This window comes from Balaenoptera ricei, chromosome 21 (assembly GCF_028023285.1).
Source record: "Balaenoptera ricei isolate mBalRic1 chromosome 21, mBalRic1.hap2, whole genome shotgun sequence".
NCBI classification, from domain to species: Eukaryota; Metazoa; Chordata; class Mammalia; order Artiodactyla; family Balaenopteridae; genus Balaenoptera; species Balaenoptera ricei.
The window spans coordinates 26,031,459-26,053,499 of NC_082659.1; the positions used below are offsets into that span (position 1 = coordinate 26,031,459).

The following is a 22,041-nucleotide window of genomic DNA, read 5'->3' on the forward strand; positions in this document are numbered from 1 at the left end:
CCATACTCCATAGGAGGAAAATTGCCAGTCTGAAAGTTCAGTGTCTTTAGCGTTCGATTGCTTATTACATTTTTACCCTCTAGGTGCCAACCTGGATTCACTGGAGCGAGATGTACTGAGAATGTGCCCATGAAAGTCCAAACCCAAGAAAGTATGTTAAAATAATCTGAAATTTGCTTTCTCCCCCAAACTACAGCAACAATCACTACCACTTGGTGGTTTTACAACTCAGTTGTGACTGATTCCTTTTGTTCTAATTATGGTTTAACTACTCAGGGCATAAACCCATTCAGTGAGACCTTGTTTAACTGTGTCTCAACACAGACCCCAAAGGTCATCAATTTTATAAAAGAATGACCCATCAGGATGGTCAGTGATGCTGGCGATCATGGCGGGCCAGCCAACCAGAACTCCTTTCCTTCCAACATTTTGGACCAATGCTGTCAAATAGAAAACCTAGTTAAAGAAAACATCCGCTTTCACTTCAAGTGACTCCCTTTGAGAGAACGCAGTCACTTGAAATGCTGGGATCTTTCTATCATTTTTGTCCAAATTTTTAACCCTTTTGGGGGAAATGCCAGAGTCTAAAAGCCATGATTAGGACAAAGACTCAGTTCCTGAGGGTGAACTCACCAAGTTCAATCAAATGTCACTGAAGGAGCTTCTTTCTAGCATATATTCACCTCTTCTCTTTTTCTCTGTTTTTTCTACCATTGTTTTTTTGTTTCTTCTCTCAGGTGCCCAAATGAGTTTACTGGTGATCGCTGCCAAAACTACGTAATGGCCAGCTTCTACAGTACGTCCACTCCCTTTCTGTCTCTGCCTGAATAGGAGCATGCTCAGTCGGTGCTGCTTTCTTGTTGCTGCATCTTCCCTCAGATTTCACCTAGAGCTAGATGTGTTTTACCAGGTCTAACATTGACTGCCTCTGCCTGTCGCATGAGAACATTAACAAAAGCAATTGTATTACTTCCTCTGTTCACGCCTAGTTGGCTCTGAGACACTCATAGGTGTGTGAGACTCCGATGTTTCTGAAATTGATCTTGAATAATGTGATACAAAATGATAGTCTATATCACACAGTGCAATGATAATAAAGGCATTTAAAAGTCTCACTTTTATTGATAAAATAAAATCATTCCACTGGACAGTCCATCTTCTTTATAAAATGACCCCATCCTGAAAAGGATGTTTGCTAAGTCGTAACCAGTACACACTTGAAATGATGGTAAGTTCATTTCGGTTCAGAATGTGTTATTTCTAACAAATAAACAGAATAAAAAGAGTGCAGATGTTTCTCTTCATTAACCAGACAGTTTGCATTTAAGTTTAAAAAAAGCACTGAGTAGGAAAATTAAAAACAAACAAACATTTTACAACAAAGGAGATGGCCAGGCTTCTATTGACCTTCTTTAGGAAAAAAGTGATTCGGGTCTAAATGATTTTTAGATGAATTGTTAAATCATTTATTTATGTTATTCTAGTTTCAATAATAATTTTAGGAAAATTGTTTTTTAAAAATATTTATTAGTTACTTTGAAATATCACAGTTCACTGCTAGATATATATTTTTTAATGAGAACTGGGAAATTTTGATCGATTTCTGTGGCTTCATGAAGTCTTGGACATCATTCCTAAAAGACCCAATTCACATTGTATATAATTGCACGGATAACTAAACTATGTATTTCTCCTGCTTTTGTGAACAAGGACTATAGCTTTTAATTCTGGAGCTTTCAAAGCATTATATTTTAAATGGATTCCATATAGTTATCCATTTAGATCAAAGGTTGACAAATTTTTTTCTGTAAAGGATCCGATAGTACATACTTTTGTGTTTGCAGACCATACCATCAGTGTCATAACCACAGAAAACTTGGCCACTGTAGCACAAAAGCAGTCATAAACAGTGCATGAACTCATAAGCATGGCTGTGTACTATTGAAACTTTATTTACAAAAGCATCGTAATAGATCTGTCAACCTCTGATTCAGATCGCCAATTTCTCACCCCAAGAAATATTTCACATAGCGTATTAGGGTATAAATTCATGTAACACAAGAAACGGTGATAGCAATTGGTCATTTGGGGGCTCTAAAAGAATGAGATTTGACTCTTGTATACATGCAAAGAATAAGATTCTGTTCCTTATGTTAACAGACATGGAAGAATAAAGAAATTTCATATGCATTATGGGGAGATTAGGCCCCATACTTTTTTTTTTTTTTAGTGAGGTGGTACTTATTATGTATTTACAAAGGCTACAGATCAAAAATTATGTTACAGAACATTTTATGTTGTGAAAAATTGGTAAATTGGCATTGCTAAATTTTCAAACACGGTCTCTCCTTTATTCAGAATCTTTAAATAAAATGCCTTTAGTGGACAGAATTGTTCTCTCTACAGCTGTAGAATATTGTTACAAAGGTAGATAAGATGGAAAGTAAAAACAGAAGGTAAAAGTAGAATTTTACTTAATATAGTAATTTCCTTTTAGAAATGTGTTTGTATTCAAATGACATAGATTTAGCAAATCCATGTGACTGTGTAAATTCAATACAATTATATTTTAGAATTTAATGAAAATTCTGAACATGTGCATTATACTTAAATTTTTGGAATACCATTGTGCACTGGCAGCAATGTTGAAGTACCAGATAGAGAAAAGCATTAAAAAATGAAGATATTCCCCCAAAATGATAATGCAGTGAGATCTGAGGGTAATAAGCTGAGAAAATGTTCTCAGCTTCTCTTTTAGACCGTTTCCTCTTTCATAAGACATAATTTTAAAATAGCTACTGTGTATTTAATCTGAGTGTGATTCCTTGAATAAATTCTTTAGTGAGCTTTCAGTGGCACTTTTGGAAGATGTCCAGGAAAGCAGCATTCGTATTTAACCTGATTTAACAAAGACTGATAGGAAGCACATTTATAAACAAAATCTGTAGTGACTGTGCATCAGCGCTGCCTCATGTCTGGAAAAGCAAGAGCTTCCAATCAGAAACTGCTTTCCAAAATTGTCTTGCCCAGAGTTAATTTTCTAGCTTCCATGTCTTAAATTCTCAATTTTTATTTCTGCAAACCTTCACATAGAAGGCAGGAAAATAAATGTTTGCTGCTCTGAGAACTTTATGTTCAAGTAACAATGAAGGCTACACAAAAACTAAAAAGTGTTGCCACCATGGTAATGTTTAAAATGTATTTATTTGTTTGTGTTCATAAAGTTTGAAATGCATAACATACATTTTAAAAGAAAAGATATTCCCCAGCTTCAAAGAGAAACATTGTTCAACTTACCAAACCACATTTTCAGTTGAAGAATCACATTCTAAAAGAATGTACAATTTTTTAAATGCTTATTAACACGTAACTTACATCATTAGGATTTAATACAGTTTGTCTGGTCAGGGTGTCCTATGGGACATTTATTGATTTATAAAAACTGATTTAAAATATAAAAGAAAGGAACACATGTATATTTTATAGAACGTTCTTGAAGGAAGCCATTTTCCTTGAAATAAAACATATTTATAATACTTTATAGGAAAATATTGTCAAGGTTAGTCAGCTTCAATTTTCACCCTTCTTGACACAGAATTCCTACTTGAAAGGATTGTGTTCATCATTGTGTGTGTGTGTGTGTGTGAGAGAGAGAGTGCGTGTGTGTCTCTGTGTGTATATATATATATATATAGACAATCGATAATCAATTTATAGACGTTATAGAAAAAAAAGCACTCACAGCTTCAGTAGTTACAGGCAGTATGGAGCAAATAAGTCATGTATAAACTAACATTTAATAGGAAGTAATTATAGAATAGCCCAAATTATAGACTATTTTAAAAGAGTACAATTTTAGAACTTGTAGGCATATTCTCAGAATGAGTAAACTTAGCCTTAAAAGTATTTTTGAACCATAGGTTACTAGTGCCTAAATTATTTGTGTTGACTTTTCTAAATGTTTTAAAAACTCTCTGAAGTTATTAATTTCTTTATCAAACATGTGTATCTTGCTGAAAGTAGAATAAAGACACACTCAACCTATGACAAAATTATCATTAACTCCAGCTGAGCGTTAGTGAGATTTCACTGTGTGTGTTTTTGTGAATGTATCAATACTTGCTCATGGCATATGGAAACTTGGAAGGAAGGAGAGAGTTTCCTATTACATTTCGAAGGGCTCAGTGGCAATATGGGTTGGTATATGTGAAAAAAAAATCTACATTTGTAAAGGTAAGTCGAAAATTAGAAGTCAGACGCTAAATTGCTCCCATTTCGAAATGACATTGACAGGACCCCTCTAGAAACCTCAGAGGGGCAGAAAGTCAAGAGGACACATACCTCTTTGAGATTATTTGCATAAGGAGACCCAAGATGTTAAGGAATAAAATCCTGAATGTCTTCAAATTTAACAGAAATTATAATTGCATGTATGGACAATTCCAATTTTTAAATAAGTTGTTTTCTTGTTCTTTTCTCTAATGCAATTGAAAATTTAAATTAACCTACAGGTTAATCAGTTTTCTTCAAACTATTATAAAATCCTAAAACAAAGGATTAGCGAGTCAATATTTAATAGTTTCTGAAGACTCTTAGATTTAAATTAATTTTTTATATTGCTTACTGCACAGCAGGAAATCACATGTAGAAAAGGAAACTAAATTGTTTACAGTAACCTTCGTGTTTTTGAATTACTAATTTAATTTGAAAAATGGAGTGGCTAGGCAGAAGTTCAATAGGAAACATATGATATGTAATAAGCCTAAGCCAACATTAGATTAAATAGAAAAGATAGAAAGTAATGACCTCTTCAGAAAATGAAAAGTGTTTGTGTATCCTACTTTTCTTGACTCACAATGAAAGAAATGTAGCCACCAATAGTAAAAATAAATTAGAGTAGTATTTGCTACGGGACTAGTGTGAATGATGCATGCTTCCTCTGCTTGTTTCCTTGTTAGGGCTTATAGCCAGAAGAGATTCCAATTTTAAGTACCAATTTCCCTTTGAATTATTGAAATTGGAGCTGCTTGATATGAATGACTTCCCATGAAATGAAATTAGAGTTAGGCTCACAGACTTACCTATAAAACTGTAAATGCAGTAATATGTATGCATGAGCATGCTACTAATTTCATTGAAGACTTAACCAAGCTTTCTACGCAACTAATATAGATAATTAGCAGTGTTCACGTAGGCATGGAATCATGATTCTCTTCTCTGGAAAGAGTTTCTGTAGTTATCTCTTGATTTTAACCCTTAAATTATTACTGACGTAGGAGGAAAAGGCAAGAGATGGAGAGGGTTCTAGGGAGAAAAATTGAGTCACTTTCTCATGGAAATGTGTAAGGAAATTTATTATCAGTTCTTCGGAAAATGAATTTTGGTATCTTGATGTTCCGAAGTTTATATGGAGGAAACAAATGGGGGGAAAAATGTCAATTTGTCAAATTGAATGTTGCACAGAGGCAAGAGAAATTCATTTGGATTGGAAAAAGTTGTTAATTTGGCTGTGAACATTGTGCAACCAAAGTAAACCTACATCCTCTGGCTTTAAATTTATGAAAAATGTAGGTGATTTGCCTGAGTACCCTGGACTCAAGGCAAAGGGAACTCTCTGTTATATAAAGTGCCTCTTTATCATTGTTACTAGATGCACTATCTATATATCTATATCATCTATAGATATAGATATAGATTTTTTAAATCTAGGAAACTTCATTTCCTTAAGAGGTGGCAAGTTTTTTTTAAAATCTAAATTCTTGATATATCCCAGGAGCTATCAGAGTTTTGAGGGCCGTGAAATTAATCAGAAGTAAACCTACATCCATGCAGTAAGTGGCCCAAAGTAAATCTCCAGATATGTCTGTTCCCCAAGCTGTTGCACCCCTCTGCTGTTGGCCGACATACTTCATGTCTCCATTATGCCACAGGGTCACCCTGTGAGGCATGTATCAATATCGTAAGCATTTTGTCAACAAGAAATTAACTTGTCCAAAGTCACTGAACAGGTAAATGGCAGAGAAAGGACCTGAAACGAGGATGACTCCAAACATACTTACCTCCTTTCCCTTCTCTATATGAGGAGCTTTGCTCATGTCCAAACTGATGCTTCTGTAAGAGAAATACCCCCTCTAGCGCATGTTTTCAAATTTAACAGATGCCTTGTCATATTTTGGGGGCTGTGCTGGTATCTCTCTAATCAGTGACCAAGGGAAGAAATATAGACCACAGAACCCCTCTGTTTTCATCCTGCCCCTCCTTCCCACCTGCCTCTCCACCACCCACGCACAAATAAGGAAATCCGGAAGGGCCGCACATGATGAAATTTGGTTAACAACTTTTTGTTTCGAGAATGGAATGTGTCATTTGCAGAGGTTTTTTGGTTTTTTCTGTTTGTTTGTTTTGGTTTTTTTGGCCCCATTTCATCACTTGAGGCTGTGCAGGTTCTGCTGGCCCTGCAGTCCCGGTCCCTCCTCAGTCAGGTCTGCCAGGACTGTGGGCTGTGAGCACACAACTCTGAGTCCCTTTCCCTGGGCCGTCCTGCAGTTTCCCTGGGTGCCTGTGCCCTTCAGCTGTCATCTGGGCATTGGAGCTAAGCACTGGGAAGTGATCATCGAATTGGCTCTTCGTGATTTGAGGAAGCAGTAAATTAAACTTAACTAAAGAACCCAGGAATTGCGTCCTCCCCCCGCCTCTTTTTTTTTTTTTTTTTAAACCAATTGAAAAAGTGAGGCATTCAGAGCTGTCCTATGCCACACAGGAATTATATGGAAAACTGGAAGCAGGCTTCAGTGCCCCAGTGCCCCGTCTGGCTTTTTGAGCAGAAATGTTTGCTCCTTGTCATGTAAGTGGTGGAGAGAATAGAAGGTTTGGAGAAAAGGAAATAGTTTAAAAAACAACTAAAGCAACAAGAAATATTAGAGCATAGCGATATAAATCCATTGTGATGAAATTTTCCAACCAAATTACTTGGCTTCATCTCCTAGCTCTGCCACTGTGTGTCTTTGGGCAAAACAATTTCACCTCCCCGGAACTTCAAGTCTGCCTTTTGAAAAGAGAAGAATGAAATAATGCCAAACGCCGTCTCTGATGATAAATACAGTATTCTATTCCCAAATAAGAATGAAATAATGCCAAATGCCGTCTCTGATGATAAATACAGTATTCTATTCCCAAATAATGAAATAGCATAGAGGAGAGTTCAGCCATACAACTTCTCCCTCAGTAAGGTCTTTTAAGGGTTAATAAAGACACAGTGTGCTGGTATTTGCGCACCTCTTAAAAGAGAAGTTCCCTCTGTGGACTCATGGGGGCGTACCTGAGCACTGCTTCCTTAACCATCCGCCGTTTGTCTGTTCAATGTGCACGCACAGAGCCATAATAGTCGTGTGTAATGTGTTTTGGAGTGCAGTGTATTGCTCTTTTCTGAAACTTTTTCCCTTTCTTTCTTTTTTTTTTGTCAACTTTCTGCATTGGCAGAGCATCTTGGGATTGAATTTATGGGTATGGACCAATCATCATTCCTTTTAGCCTGCAGAATTTAGAGCCTATGAGCTGAAACCCTTTTTTTTTTTTTCCCCCTGTCTACTCTTCCCTTTCAGTTCCTAACTAATTTCCTTTCTCTTTAGAAGGGATCATACAGCTATAACAGTGATTTCTTTGCTTTCAATCTATGGTTGGTTTACCAACATGGTACTGAGTGCAGCAGCTTTTAGATTCCCAGCTTTCACTTAGAGTTTAAAATCACCTTACCTGCTGCAAATTCACATATATCCCACGTTCTTTGACTCACTGGTTGATCTGGCCATGCTGTTATTTCTGAGCTGGGGTACGTTGGAGTGGTTTATAAGGCTGTAGGAAGAACCAAACCAGAAGCCTGAGAACAGAAGAAGCTTTACATACATCAGTGTAAGAACACTCCACATTTTAGGCTGATGGGAGCTTGACATACAATGTAAAAATCATCTATTAATATAGTAACATAGCTTTTACTCTGCAACATAATATTATATGCATAGACTTGGATTACTCTGGTTTTCTGGAGATATTCAAGCACTGCTCTGGTCAATTTCATTATCTCATGAGCAAGGAAATAGAAAACAGAATGAAATAGCCTTGTGCTATTTTAGTTGGAAATTCTAGCACTAACAGAATTAAACTTGAGTCACTATATCCCAACAAGTAATCAAATAGACATTTTCACACTGCAAATGTAAAATATCTCCTATGAGCATGTGAATTGGGGGCATACTTCTTTGGAAAGCCTTCACCCTAAAGAGTTGGGAGAAAAGGCCAGTCTTGGGAGGAAGGGGAAGCCATTCTATTCTTCCAGAGGCTCCACAGTGCAGGCCCCCAGGAACGTGACCGTCGGTCAATAAAGCGATGTCCTGATTAAAGGAATATCTGGTCCCCAACCAGCTGGTGTCAGTGACATCATGCGGTGAGAGCATCTTATAGCTGTTGCTTTCGTTTCAATGATAACATCACAGTCTACACCTAATGTACTTCCCATAATTTGTGGAAAATCAGGTTGTTACAAGCTCTATTCGTTCCAGGGATAGAAACTCAATTAATTGCTCATTGCCCCCAAAAATATTCCAAGAGAAAACAATTCATTTGATGGGAATAGCCCCACGTTCATGTGAGTGGTCCTTTGCACATCAGAGAACATCACCCAAGAGTAAGGAACACAAGAGGTCCCACCAACATCCCGCAGGGGGCAGGTGGTCTACACGAGGGGAGTTATCTATTCAGGTTACTTTCCTCGGGATAAAAATTATCCCACTTCTAAAAAGGCTTATTGGCCTTACCTGAAAGGAAGAAAAAAATACCACCATCACCTCCCCTCTTCTCCCTAACAGCGTCTTTCCTGCTTTATCACTTTAGGGTATAATTATTAAATTTAATATTTCTCTTCCCAAATGATGAAGTAGGGTGATGGATATTTCAGATGTATAACCTCCCTCAGTAAGATCTGAAGGGTTAGTAAAGGCACACTGATGTGGTATCCACACCAGGGGTTACCTTGGTAACCTGAAGGTTTGACCTCTTAAGGGCAAACCTTCCAGAGGTTCCAAAGTCCCCAGCCAGCCAGAACATTCCATCCTTAAGGAAAATCAGACTTTAAAGGTCAATTAAAATTGAGACAGCCAAGGCTTCTGTCTCTTGGCCTGGCCAGGTCAGTCTGAAACACATGCTTGATCTCTTTCATTCAATGCATCCAGCCAAACCATAAAGACTCAGAAGTGTTTCAACTCATCAAGGCAGATCCGCCAGCGAGCCTGATGGATTCTTTTTTTCAACGCTGCCTCTAATCTGTTCTTGTCCTATTGACCCTGTCACACTAGGAAAAAAAATAAGGGGGGGGGGGGGAAGGGTTTTTTAAAAAAACTCATTGTTTATATTATTGTTCATCAAGTATTTGTCTTTGAACACATTTATTTTGTGAGGGTCACCTGATCTAGTAAACCATTGGAAAATCAGAAACTTAGATGAAAAACATTTAATGCAAACACGCTGATGTGAATACAGAATCCTAATCCACATCTGTGTTCTAGGGGCCTTGGTTTTAATTAGTTCATTTAGCACTTTTCTTTTGCCCTTTGGCCTTTACTGGGCTGCCTTTCTATTTCCATGATTGATTTTCCCGGAAAAACTGTGTCTTCTGACCTAACCTAGGAAGAATGGGCAAGTCATCATATACGATTTGTTCACAAACCCAAATCAGTCTATTTTATAATTAACAACCACCAAAAAACTTGCCAAAGAGTCCGTGAGAGGCACGATGCCTTTCCCCCTTTGGCCCTTGGCTAGGTCCTCTTTGTGCAGTTTGCAGAAGCAATTTCCCAGGTTCTTCTAAAGATAGAATGGGAAGATGGCAATGCTACCAAGTGCTTGCCATTTGAAAAGAAGAAAAAAATAGAGTAAGCGAAAGAGGTATAGTAGGGTCTTCATTTTCTAGGCGATGATACTTTTACACTTCTGGTGTGTAACCAGTTCATCACAACCAAAGGATCCCTGCTCTGTGTCCTGCATCCCTGGAGAAGGACCAGTGGGGCGATGCCTTTGCTGCTTAGACTTGAGTGCTGAAAACTGATCCGGGTGCCCGGTCCAGGCGGAGCCTCCAGTGGCATCAGCTCACAGATTAACACCTTATGAAATTGAATTCCCTGTCCTGTGGCTATGTGGGAGGGGAGGTAGGAGGCAGCAGACACTCGCAATTAACATACAAGCATCCACGTGCCACGTCCCCATTTGACTTCTGCGGCACAAAACTACGTGACACCGCTCTATGTCTCCTGGTCCGTTGTCGCCCCGCAATGCACCAGCTGCTTTGCTTTCTAATTGTGGCTTCCACGTCTAGGAACCAGTCTAGGTTAGGAGTTATGCTGTATGGGATAACCCTTCCAAATCTGCATCCACCTTTCTTCCCACCCCAGCACTTCCTCCCTCTGGTTTTCTTTTATGTATTTATTTTTCTTCCCTTAGTACCAGGCATGTTGTGCCAGGGACTTCAGATCGCTCCTTCACTTCTTAACCTTGTTTTCCCTCCTACCTGGCTTCCTCCCTCTCTCCGTCATTCTGTCAGCCCGTCTGTCCTCTCAGTTTGTTTCTTTTCCACTTCCAACACTTTTGGTTTGTTTTTGTATAATCTCTGCAGCATTCTGGTCTCTTTTACCCGCTGACTTCTTTCTCCTCCTCCTGTTAATAATCAGTGCTCTTATTAATTTGATTTGACAATGTTCCTGACCTGTTAACTGGAATTTGATTACCATGGGCTTGGCTTGTAGGAAATGTTTTGTTTAATGATAAAGTCTACTGTATCATAGAAATTACATTGCACTTTTTCATTTCAAGAAGACTTCCAGAGACTTGCCCTCTCTCAGTAGAGAAAACAAGTGTGGTTGCTTAGACAGAGAATGTAAACTGAAAATGTTCCATAAGGCCCCATGTTGATGTCCAGATAAGAGACCTTCATCGGTAAAATATTCCCCAGTTCTTGACCAGCTTGTTAATCAGAAGAGCAAGTAGAGCTCACGCCGCTTATTATGCCTCAGTTGAGTTCTCTTTCTCATTGAACTCGTGAATATCTCCCAATAATACGTGCGATTGGACTGGTTGGAAGCTTAGCTCCTAAGAGGGTCAAGTTCACCATTAAATCAGCCAATCTTGTTAAGAACCTGACCTACCATAGTGTAAGCAAGTTATCCCCACAAAACCCGATTTGCAGATAGAAAGCCTTCCATGAAGCAGAAACTGGTTGCATTGGGGGTACAGCAGTACCTTCACCTGAAAGTTCTAAGCCTCCCATCTCCTTAGTGCAACCGACAGTAGCTAATTTGCCGAGTTGGTCAATGCAGGAGAGTACAACCTATTTCAAATCATGTATCATTTGTGCCAGTGGCTTTGTAGTGCCATAAATTAGGATCGCTAAGTACAACTGGTGAAGTAATAATAATAATTGTTCCTCAAAGGACAAATCTTCATCATGGCCCAGGACGGGACCATCCCACCCACCCACCCATCGTATTGGGGTTTCTCTGATACAGTGCCCTGCTACTCCGTGTCATGTTGCTTATGTTCCCATTTTACTGGTAAATCACAGGGATCCTGCATCAGTTTCGTTGCTAACTACAAGTCAAGCTCATGTTTGCAAATGTCTTTGATTTTCTTTTTTTTTTTTTTTTTTAAGTTAGAAGTGGCTCTTTGTAAAGACCACAGGAATAGGAAATAGCTGGGCAATCCAAAGAGGCTCAGGGTGAGGGAAGGGAGGGGGCTGGGAGGGTGGGAAGAAGAGAAGAAGGAGGAGGAGGAGGGTCCCAGTGGTGCCAATGCCAGCTCCTTTTACTGGTGTTGATTCCTGTTGTCTTTGCAAGAGATTTTTCAAAAAATAAAATCTACCGTTTTAACCAAATCATTATTTTATAATTAATGTTTATGATTTGCCAGTTTAGTACATCTCTATCTATAACTTATCATTAAAGTAATTGAATGATATCATTTTTTAAATTACAAATGGCCCCCAACGGGCTTTGCCATTTTATGCTCAAAACGTAGTGCAGAGTGTGCTGCACCTTAAGTACGTCTGCAAGAGGAATGAACTGTCCCGTGTGTATTGTCTCGTGAACATGGACAATACGGCATGCCAGCCGTTCAGTTGTTAAGTCCTGGCGAGGGCCCGGGGCCTTTGGTGACGTCTGCTCTCATCCCCTTCCAGAAGCGGAGGAGCTCTACCAGAAGAGAGTGCTTACCGTCACCGGCATCTGCATCGCGCTGCTCGTGGTCGGCATCATGTGTGTGGTGGCCTACTGCAAAACCAAGTAAACGTCCCCTTCACCTCCTGTCTCCTTAGCGCACAGACAGCCTGGCCGGCAAGGGCTGGGCAGAAACCCGCTCCGCAGCCTGGTCTTGAAAAAACGGGGCAGGCGCCACAGAGGGATTGTCTCCTTATTTTTTTTTCTCCTGAATAATCCATTTTGAGGACCTTTCCTAATCACATACATTAGGAAGCTTTGCCTATTTGTGTGAAAGCGTTCAGAAGACTTCTGATAATTGACCACAGTCCCACGACCGAAGAAAGGATGGGAGGGAAGGGTTGCGCAGGGACACACGCGAGTGTCTGTGGATAAGGAGCGCGTCATCTCACTGCTGAGGACACGTCCAACCGTACTCAGACTTAGGGGGTAAAGGGAGCATTAGGTGGTGTTTGAAGTGCAGGGGGTTTTTAAAACATGATCGTGATTCATTTTCAATTCCATCTAATTAGGTTACCGGTTCCAATGCTCCCAAAGTGAGAGATGTACAAAAGGAATCTCACAGGAGGAGAATCAAGCAAAACTTGCTTTGAAAGAATAAAAAAGAAACATGAAAACAGATCTGTGTTCGCTTTGTTGGTCCTTTAAGCTGGGTTCATGTTAACAAATACAATTACCGTTTGACATGAATTCTTTCATTTTTCTTTCATACATAGAACTACTTCAAGGCTGAAATAATGTTATTAACAGTTTGGTTTTATTTTGTCACTTCATCATATAAAATCTTGAGCCAAAATTAGTCATGGGACTAATATTACGATCCAAGTTGAGGAACAAAGACAATATGCTCTTATGGCATAAAAGTAAGGGCATGGATGGCATTTTCTTAATGTCCCAGGATTTATTTAGTATGTTGCCAGAATTGAGCAAGCGATAGAGATAAATAAGCCTTCACGGAATCCACCTTATGAGTCTTATTATATTCAGTCTGAATATGTGAATATTCATTCCCTGGATACAGAAAACAGTGGTAATAGGGTAGGATCATATTATAATTGTGCCAAAATCTACCGGCAAAATAAGTATATATCTTCACTCATGTACAGTTCTATACATACACACACTATGTGTGATGCACAGATTCAACACTAACTGCATTTTCTTGAAAGACACGCAGACAGGCAAAACTATAAATGAAATCAGCCTTGTCAGTTGCATAGCATGAATTGTTACCTAAGACAAATGACCATCCGTAACACTTAGGCAAAGATGGATTGATTAGGAAAGTTGGGGTATTAGCCACCTCTCAACTTGACTTGTCTTCTTTTTTTTTCTTATCTCTGGGCAGTCCAGTTCAATTTCTGTAAGAATCCCATGCATCTTCTTAAATCTACTTGCTAAGAATAGGTGATTCCCCTCCTGAGATGAAGTGGCACTCCCTCCCTCCTCCTCCCTCCCGACCAATCCACTGCCTTGAATTGTGTGTTGGTAGAAGAAGAATTGACTGTACTGAAAAATGTAAATAATAGAAGAAATAAATGCTCCTTTTTTCCTATCCAGGAAACAACGGAAAAAGCTTCATGACCGGCTTCGGCAGAGTCTTCGCTCTGAACGAAACAACATGGTGAACATAGCCAACGGGCCCCATCACCCCAATCCACCCCCCGAGAACGTGCAGCTGGTGAATGTATGTTGACTCTGGCCAGTGGAAAAGCTCAGCATCTCTCCTCTGTTCAGGCACCTTGAAGTTTATTTTCTAAAGCTCTTAGGCTCTTAGCTGCCGCCATTAATCACCAGGGCTTCCAGGGATCCAAGGTTTCGCCAAGAGAAAATAACGGGAACATTTTTTTAAGTGGATTTGGTGACTGTAAAACCAGCACATTTCCTCTTATAAAGTGTTCATTAAGGGATCGGAATAATCATGTTGGGTTTGTTCTGTAGGGAAACCATAACCAGAAGAAAGAACAGAAAAAAAAAGAAAAAGAAAAATAATAAAATTCATGATACAAGAATCAGAAGGAAATGTTTTTTTTTTTTTTATACTTTGGAAATGAAGACTGCTTCAGTCTATAACTGATTAGCCCTGATAACTGAACTAAAGGCTCTAGAGTCATTTATTTTTTTATTAGACTCATTTGTCCGGTGCCTGATGATTTACTGATTCTGATTAACAAAGGGAAACATTAGGGCATGAAAAGGTCAAGGCCATTACCAAACTTGCTTCTCAGTAGCCAAACTAGAAGAATTTAATACTTTCCAACTCTTTCTACATGATGCCAAACCGTCCAGAGGAGATATATCCTTCATCATTCGAAGATATATTTTTTAAATTTATGGAGCATTCAGCTTTTAAGTATAATGAAGTCATCAAATATTAGATTCTGAGAGCCTTTACATAGCTTTTTTTACAGATAAGGGCCAGGGCAGAGCTGGACGCAGCTTTCCTGGCTTCTGGAGTTTTACTCTTCCTACTCCACCATCATTCTTCTTGTTTTCTTCATTCCCCTCTGATGTCTGGCTTTTTATAGGCAAAGCTGGAAGATTATATTGCAGTACCATTTTCTATCCTATAGTTGCAGATGGGTTTTGTGTGGAGCAAATATATCAAAGACCCAAGTTCAGGGTTGCTGGAGGTTCAACCACCAGCAAGTCTTGTAGGAAAGCCCTACGGGAGACTGTTAGGTGCTGATAAATTAACATATTTGCTGCTTTCCTCCCCCTACCAGTATGTTCATTGGAATGTTCTGCACAGTTGCTAAATTCATTCACTACTGACACACCTATAATCTGTCACTTTGTATAATACATAGGAGGCAGAATGACTGCCTGGCTTCCGATTATGGCTCAAGCTATGTTACTGTGAGCTTTAACTTTTCTAAACCCTGTTTCTTCATCATAAAAATAATACCTACCTCAAAAAGTTCTTGCGGGCATTAAAAAGATAATCCATATAAAGCACTTAGCCCAGTGGCATCTAGTGAGTGTTGTACAATTTTTAAACATTATTTTCATTAGATTCACTGAGCTTACATTGCCTTCCAAGGAGCAAGAGTCATTTGGTACGCAGACTAAAAATAGATCGTTACGTATGACAGTGCCATCTTTTCCTTAAAGCAAAGATCCACATGGAATAACCTTTCCATGGTTAAGAGAACCAGCTATAATTTCGAGCATAATTCAAGTGGCACTTTTTTTCTTTTGGTTTCCATGAATATACCAGGTTCTTTTAGAGCCCATAATCCATCAGATTATAAGCTGCCCTATTTCATCTAAGACTATTCCTCTCCGTGCCTTTACCTGTTATTTAACTCAATTTGGTGTAAATACTAATAGTGTTTAAAAGACAATTTAAAGATGTCCCTCTCTCACTAATAAAAGGCGGTAATAGCTACTGTGATTTGGTGGTGAAAATAAAGTAGAATCTACTTACACTAAAGATAAGGCCCTCGATTATATGGTTTGTCAAGGTGTGTAACCTTGACAACTGTTGTTAAGTCTTTCAAATCTCTCAGTAGCCCTGCTAGTCTTACCACTGACAACTTAAAAATTTCAACGATATCATTAGGGCACCAATGGGCACTGAGAAACTAAAAGAGAAAGGTAGATTCAAAACAGTCTCTTTTCATTCTTCTAGTGACTTGAAATTTGAAACAAGACAAACCATCTCTGTTCTTTTGTTTCACTCAAATATCTGTTCGTCGTTTTTGATTTGCAACAACTATTACAAAAATAAGTATTGGGCCGACTTTGGTATTGAATTCCAGTCATGGTATCAATTGGAAATGAAAGAGAAGAAATAGGCCTGTTTCTGATAAAATGTAGTTGTGATTGTAGGACCTACATCGCATACGTATCCAAAGAGAAATCCATCAACTCCATTTACCTAATTTAAAGACCACAGTAGCTGGGATGGGTTTTGTCATCTGGCCACTGGAAAAATAGAATTTATTATGAAGCATGTGTAGCAGAAGAAGAGATTTTTCCGTGTGTGTGCATGTGACATTGTTAGCATTTTGACTTCCCCAAATCTTCAAGTTGTGTCTCTTTGTTTATCCAGCAATACGTATCTAAAAATGTCATCTCCAGTGAGCATATTGTCGAGAGAGAGGCGGAGACGTCTTTTTCCACCAGTCACTACACTTCCACAGTTCATCATTCCACTACTGTCACCCAGACTCCCAGTCACAGGTATGAGAATAAAAAAAACCGCGTGGCATTTCTCTAACAACGAATCTTTACACATCGTCTTTTGCTCTCACTGCCTACAAAAGGGACAGGAGGTACTAATGAGGCAGTGAGGTACAGTAGAATGTATGGCTTGGGACAAAAACAGACTTTGGACATCAAACTGGCTCTGCCACTTAATTGCTGTTTGAATTTGAGCCTCAATTTTTCCGTTACCAGAATAAGGGGAAATAATACCTACCTTATAGGATCGTTGCTCCTTATTTTAGAGATCGTCTTTTCTCATGCCTGACCATTCACAGAATTACTACACTGGGAAGAGTTTGTCTTAGATGCCATATAATACTTAGAAGTTGACTTCTTCCAGAGGTTGGATTGCCCTGGGATATGCACATGAGAACTGGCTAAATAGCTGAACCCTAAACTCTCAAATGCTCTGGTGACATCTGAATACGTGCTACCAAGGGCAGCACTAGACTTCCAAATGGAGCCCATAAGACAAGTGTTTCCTTAATCTAAGACACTCAAGAACAGAGAAACTCTAAGAATACTTAGTACAAAATGGCATTTGGTAAATGTGTGTTGAATGGGTGAACACATGAATGAAGTGTATCCTTGCAAAGCCAGTCTAACTCAAGATTCTGTCTGTAGCAGGCATCTTTATAAACAATTCTATTCTGAGACAAGTAATATCGTAGTGAACTACTGATGCACCAGTCATTCGCAAGACTTGTCAGATCACTTCCTTTCATTTCCATGTGTGCCTATAATTAAAAATCTCTCTCTCCCGTTGCCTCTCACATTTCCTCTGTAGCTGGAGCAACGGACACACTGAAAGCATCATTTCAGAAAGCCACTCTGTCATCGTGATGTCATCCGTAGAAAACAGTAGGCACAGCAGCCCTACTGGGGGCCCAAGAGGACGTCTTAATGGCTTGGGAGGCCCTCGCGAGTGTAACAGCTTCCTGAGGCATGCCAGAGAAACCCCTGACTCCTACCGAGATTCTCCTCATAGTGAAAGGTAAAACCGAAGGGCAAAGCTACTACAGAGGAGAGAGCGTCCCAGTAAGAGAAAACCCCGTGAGCACCTGCGGTCCCACCTAAGGAACCCACTCTAATGAGAATAAGGGGCAGCAGTTGCCTGGTCTAGGAGCGCTCCTAGTTGATGAAGCCATCTTTGGGTTTGACTGAACTCACTGCTTCGGAGCTTCTCGCATCCTCCCCGTGGCTGACAGGCAACAGACTCCTAAAGAGCTGGAATGATTCGATGTGGAAGGGGCAGCAAACTTGGAGTTCCTAGCTCTGACCTTAGGCTCAGACCCTCAGGGCGGGGCTGCGGGGGGGGGGGGGGGCGGGGAGAAATGTCTCAGTTTCCTCAATTGTAACTTGAGGGCAGAATGCTGGCCTCAGTGATTGACCAGGACCCTTCTAGAATTCGAAGTGGCCAGTTATCCAAACTCTGCTCGAGCTGGCCTCCTGGTCTCACGTGCTAACTCTTTCTTACCTTCCAGCCTCACTTAAATCAAATCAAGGGCTGTGTCATTGCTGACGGTTGTAGGGACGGCTTGCATCCCTCCAGATAGTATCCCTTTATGGCGTTCCAACAAGGGATGACTCAATACATCTCTCGTATGCTGCGCCTCGCCGTCTTCGCGGGAGATTTTCAAGGCAGATATTGCCTTTGACGTGGCCCTTATTCCAGAATGTGTTGGCTTTCTTCTGGGGCTATAGGGTTGAGTCGGGGGGCAGTCACAACAAAGGTAAAATAAAGATCAGAGCGAAGTAAGCTGAAAGAGATGCTTAATAAGAATACTGAATTCATAGATTCTCCTGATCCATTTTCACCTAAACTGGGGGAGAAAGTTATACCCAACCAGCGTTCCTAGCCCATCAGTAAGCTGTTACTTATTTGTTTTCAAATCCAGCGGGGTTTTGTCTGTTGGTTTGTTGGTTTGTTGACTTTATTGTCTTCTCAGTCTAATCTCTGACCACTTGCTAAAAGGTTTACATCATGCCGAAGCGATACTTACTTGGTTTTCATGGGTGGAGATAATCTTGATACACCCTTCCACTCATGCACTGGGAAGTACTTACCTCAAAGGAGACTGGTTTGGAGCGTGCAGGTCATGTAGAGCCTGCTGATTACTTTTTTCAAAAGCCTTTATCCCCAAATGGTATTTCAGAGTTTTATGGAATTAGTGGTTGCTCTGTAACTCATCTATGAAAAAGTAGACATGGTCCAAAACTGGCTTAAAACATTAGTCTTAAATTCATGTAATTATATCTTTATGTATTAAGTCTGTCCTAATTCAGTCCTTTTAGAAACCTGAAAAAGAGTTTAGGGATAAATTCTGTCTTCATCACTACATGTGATATTTGCCTTTAAAAGTTGACATTTCCCTGCTTCCTTTCATACCCCAGATATTATCTAGGACTGCAAAATATGCCTGAACCTAGGCATCATGGAGAGAAAAGATGAGTCACTTTTATGGGTTGATTGGATTTGAATTAGCATTTCTCAGAGCGCTTAATTTAAGTATCCCCGAAACAAAAAGTCTGGAGACTTGATCCCCAAATATTTCCATCTCTAGACACCTTCCCGTTGTAGACACAGCCAGATCTCACTTCCATAAGACTCAGAATCATGGCTGATAAGCACAGGAGTTAATAGGTTTCTTGTTTCTGTTAGCTAGAGTTCAGAAGATGGTGTCCTGTGTCATCACAGGTCATGTCAAATTAGACTCTGCAAATGCCAATGTGCAGAAAAGAGTCCTTTAGTGCTATGCATTGGTGACATTTTTATCCAAGCTGAGAAATGTGACTCTGAATAAGCCACATCTTTCTCAGTGCCACGTCAGGTCTTCTTGTTCTGGGGGAAGAAAGCACGATATGGTAAAAACAATGCACTCGATGTCTTGACAACTGGATTCACTGAGCATTATCAGACGTAACTTGACATAAGGCGACACGGTACAGCCCAGGCTTGAGCAGTCACAAAAGATAAGCCAGAGACGCATACAGCGGTGGGTTTTGGAAGAGAGGTAGACCTGAGATCGGACATAACTATGAAGCCAAAAATAAGTTACCTTTGAACGTCATGGTCACTGGGGTGGAGAGTTGCAAATTGAATGTTAAGAAGTAACATTTCATGGAAAAGTTTAAAAAAGCACACAAATGTGTTACACTGTTATCAGGAATAAATCTAAGTTACTATGCTCTTTTTTTTTCATAAGACATAACCTTATAGCTGAGCTAAGGAGAAACAAGGCCCACAGATCCAAATGCATGCAGATCCAGCTTTCCGAAACTCATCTTAGAGCTTCTTCCATTCCCCATTTGGGCTTCATTCTCTAAGACCCCTTGGCCTTTGGGAAGGTATAGTATTTAAGTAATACTTCTTTCCCTTCCAAATCCCTGAGCCTTGGTCCTTATAAACTGAGAGGTTTCCAGGACCCGGCGCCCTCTTGTCTTAACTCACGTGCTTTTATGAAAATTCATGATGAGATCGAAAACCTCAAACGCTTTGATGAGCTAGGCAATTTAGCTGATCTTTGCATGCACTCCTGTGAAGAGACTCTTGGCTACCTAATTTGAGATTCCAAGGGTGCCGAATGTCCTAGTGTAAAAACCGAGAAGTGTACGATGAATAGAAATTCTCTGAGGATGCTATCTGATGATAATATTGTGAACTAACTGTGCCCCCTGACCCCACCCCCACCCCCACCCCTGCTCTACGGCTCTCATTCCAACACACTTATGCGGGGTATTCTGTGCTCACACAGGTTTGTATCAGCAATGACCACCCCGGCTCGTATGTCACCTGTAGATTTCCACACGCCAAGCTCCCCCAAATCGCCCCCTTCGGAAATGTCTCCACCCGTGTCCAGCACGACGGTGTCCATGCCCGCCATGGTAGTCAGTCCCTTCGTGGAAGAAGAGAGACCCCTGCTTCTTGTGACACCACCATGGCTGCGGGAGAATGACCGCCACACTCAGCAGTTCAACTCCTTCCACTGCAACCCCGCGCACGAGAGCAACAGCCCGCCCCCTAGCCCCTTGAGGATAGTGGAGGACGAGGAGTACGAAACGACCCAGGAGTATGAACTGGCTCAAGAGCCAGTTAAGAAACTCACCAACAGCCGGCGGGCCAAAAGAACCAAGCCCAATGGTCACATTGCCCACAGGTTGGAAACGGACAGTAACACAAGCGCTGAGAGCAGTAACTCAGAGAGTGAAACAGAGGATGAAAAAGTAGGAGAAGATACACCTTTCCTGGGCGTACAGAACCCCCTGGCAGCCGATCTGGAGGCAGCCCCTGCCTTCCACCTGGCTGACAGCAGGACTAACCCAGCAGGCCGCTTCTCTCCGCAGGAAGAATTGCAGGCCAGGCTGTCCGGTGTAATCGCTAACCAAGACCCTATTGCTGTATAAAACCGAAATAAACCCATAGATTTCACCTGTAAAACTTTATTTTATATAATAAAGTATTCCACCTTAAATTAAACAATTTATTTTATTTTAGCAGTTCTGCAAATAGAAAACAGGAAAAAAAAATCTTTTATAAATTAAATATATGTATGTACAAATGTGTTATGTGCCATATGTAGCAATTTTTTACAGTATTTCCAAACGAGAAAGATATCAATGGTGCCTTTATGTTATGTTATGTCGAGAGCAAGTTTTGTACTGTTCCTGTGATTGCTTTTTCACAGTATTTCAGCAAACCCTCTCCCACCCCTGCATATTCCGTTTTTGCTGGCTTCTTGTGCATTGCATTATGATGTTGACTGGATGTATGATTTACAGGATTTGCAACTGTCCCTCTGTTTGCTTCAAGTAGTACTCAATCAGTACGTCTTGTGATGGCACATCCATCCAAACACTCCCCTTCTGTATGAAATGTTCTTTTGCTTTCAGTATATGAAATGAGTTGTGTCTACTACTCTGCCAGCCAAAGGTTTGCTTCACTGGGCTCTGAGATAATAGTAGATCCAGCAGCATGCTACTATTAATTACAGCAGGAAACTGCATTAAGTCATGTTAAATATTAGGAAGAAAGTAATATTGTGATTTTTTTTCAAAAACTGTATGATCATCAGAAGACAGCTTGCTTGACAAAAGGAGCTACCATTTACTTTATTTGGATTGATTTTTTTTCTCGACCAAAAAATAGCAAGTTTTCGGGATAGCAAAGAAAATGGGTTCTGGCTACCGATCAGGGTAAAATCCAACCCCCAAGTCGAGGACTCGGTTTCACTTTCTCTCTCTGGGGGAATGACACAGCGGCTCATCTAGCTGAAGAGCAAACCATGGCTGAAAAAGGTGCAATCGTTCCTGACTTGTGTTTTTCACTGATTTTGGAGCTAGTGACCGGTTGTGTCTTCTTGGCTCAAGGACAGACATGTTATGGCACAAAAACCCCAGCTTCAACAGCACACTCAGCAATTTGTCTGAAATACTTCTAGAGTGAAATGTGCCTGCTGTATATACTGGTGACGTCATCGTAGGGAAATTCTTCTTAGATTGTCTAGAGGAGTGAATATATAGAAGACACGGGGGACAGCAGCTGTGTGACTTGGTTAGTAATTTTTAAGTTTTTTTG

General features: G+C 40.2%; 1 protein-coding gene across 8 annotated transcripts in view; it reads left to right on the forward strand.

The window, feature by feature from the left end:
* NRG1 (neuregulin 1) overlaps positions 1 to 20,893 on the forward strand; it is a 1,029,871-nt gene extending 1,008,978 nt beyond the window's left edge. For 3 of the 8 annotated variants that reach the window (XM_059909709.1, XM_059909713.1, XM_059909706.1), the window contains 6 exons: positions 738 to 796; positions 12,218 to 12,320; positions 13,815 to 13,941; positions 16,312 to 16,442; positions 17,254 to 17,460; positions 20,222 to 20,893. In XM_059909709.1, coding sequence (XP_059765692.1) covers positions 738 to 796; positions 12,218 to 12,320; positions 13,815 to 13,941; positions 16,312 to 16,442; positions 17,254 to 17,460; positions 20,222 to 20,870 — 1,276 coding nt within the window. In that variant the 3' untranslated portion in view covers positions 20,871 to 20,893. Of the gene's footprint in view, positions 1 to 83; positions 152 to 737; positions 1,066 to 7,479; positions 7,504 to 12,217; positions 12,321 to 13,814; positions 13,942 to 16,311; positions 16,443 to 17,253; positions 17,461 to 19,672; positions 19,794 to 20,221 lie in introns of those variants that run through there. The other 5 variants (XM_059909712.1, XM_059909710.1, XM_059909711.1 and 2 more) reach the window with 4 other exon arrangements.
* The last annotated feature ends 1,148 nt before the right edge of the window (positions 20,894 to 22,041 follow it).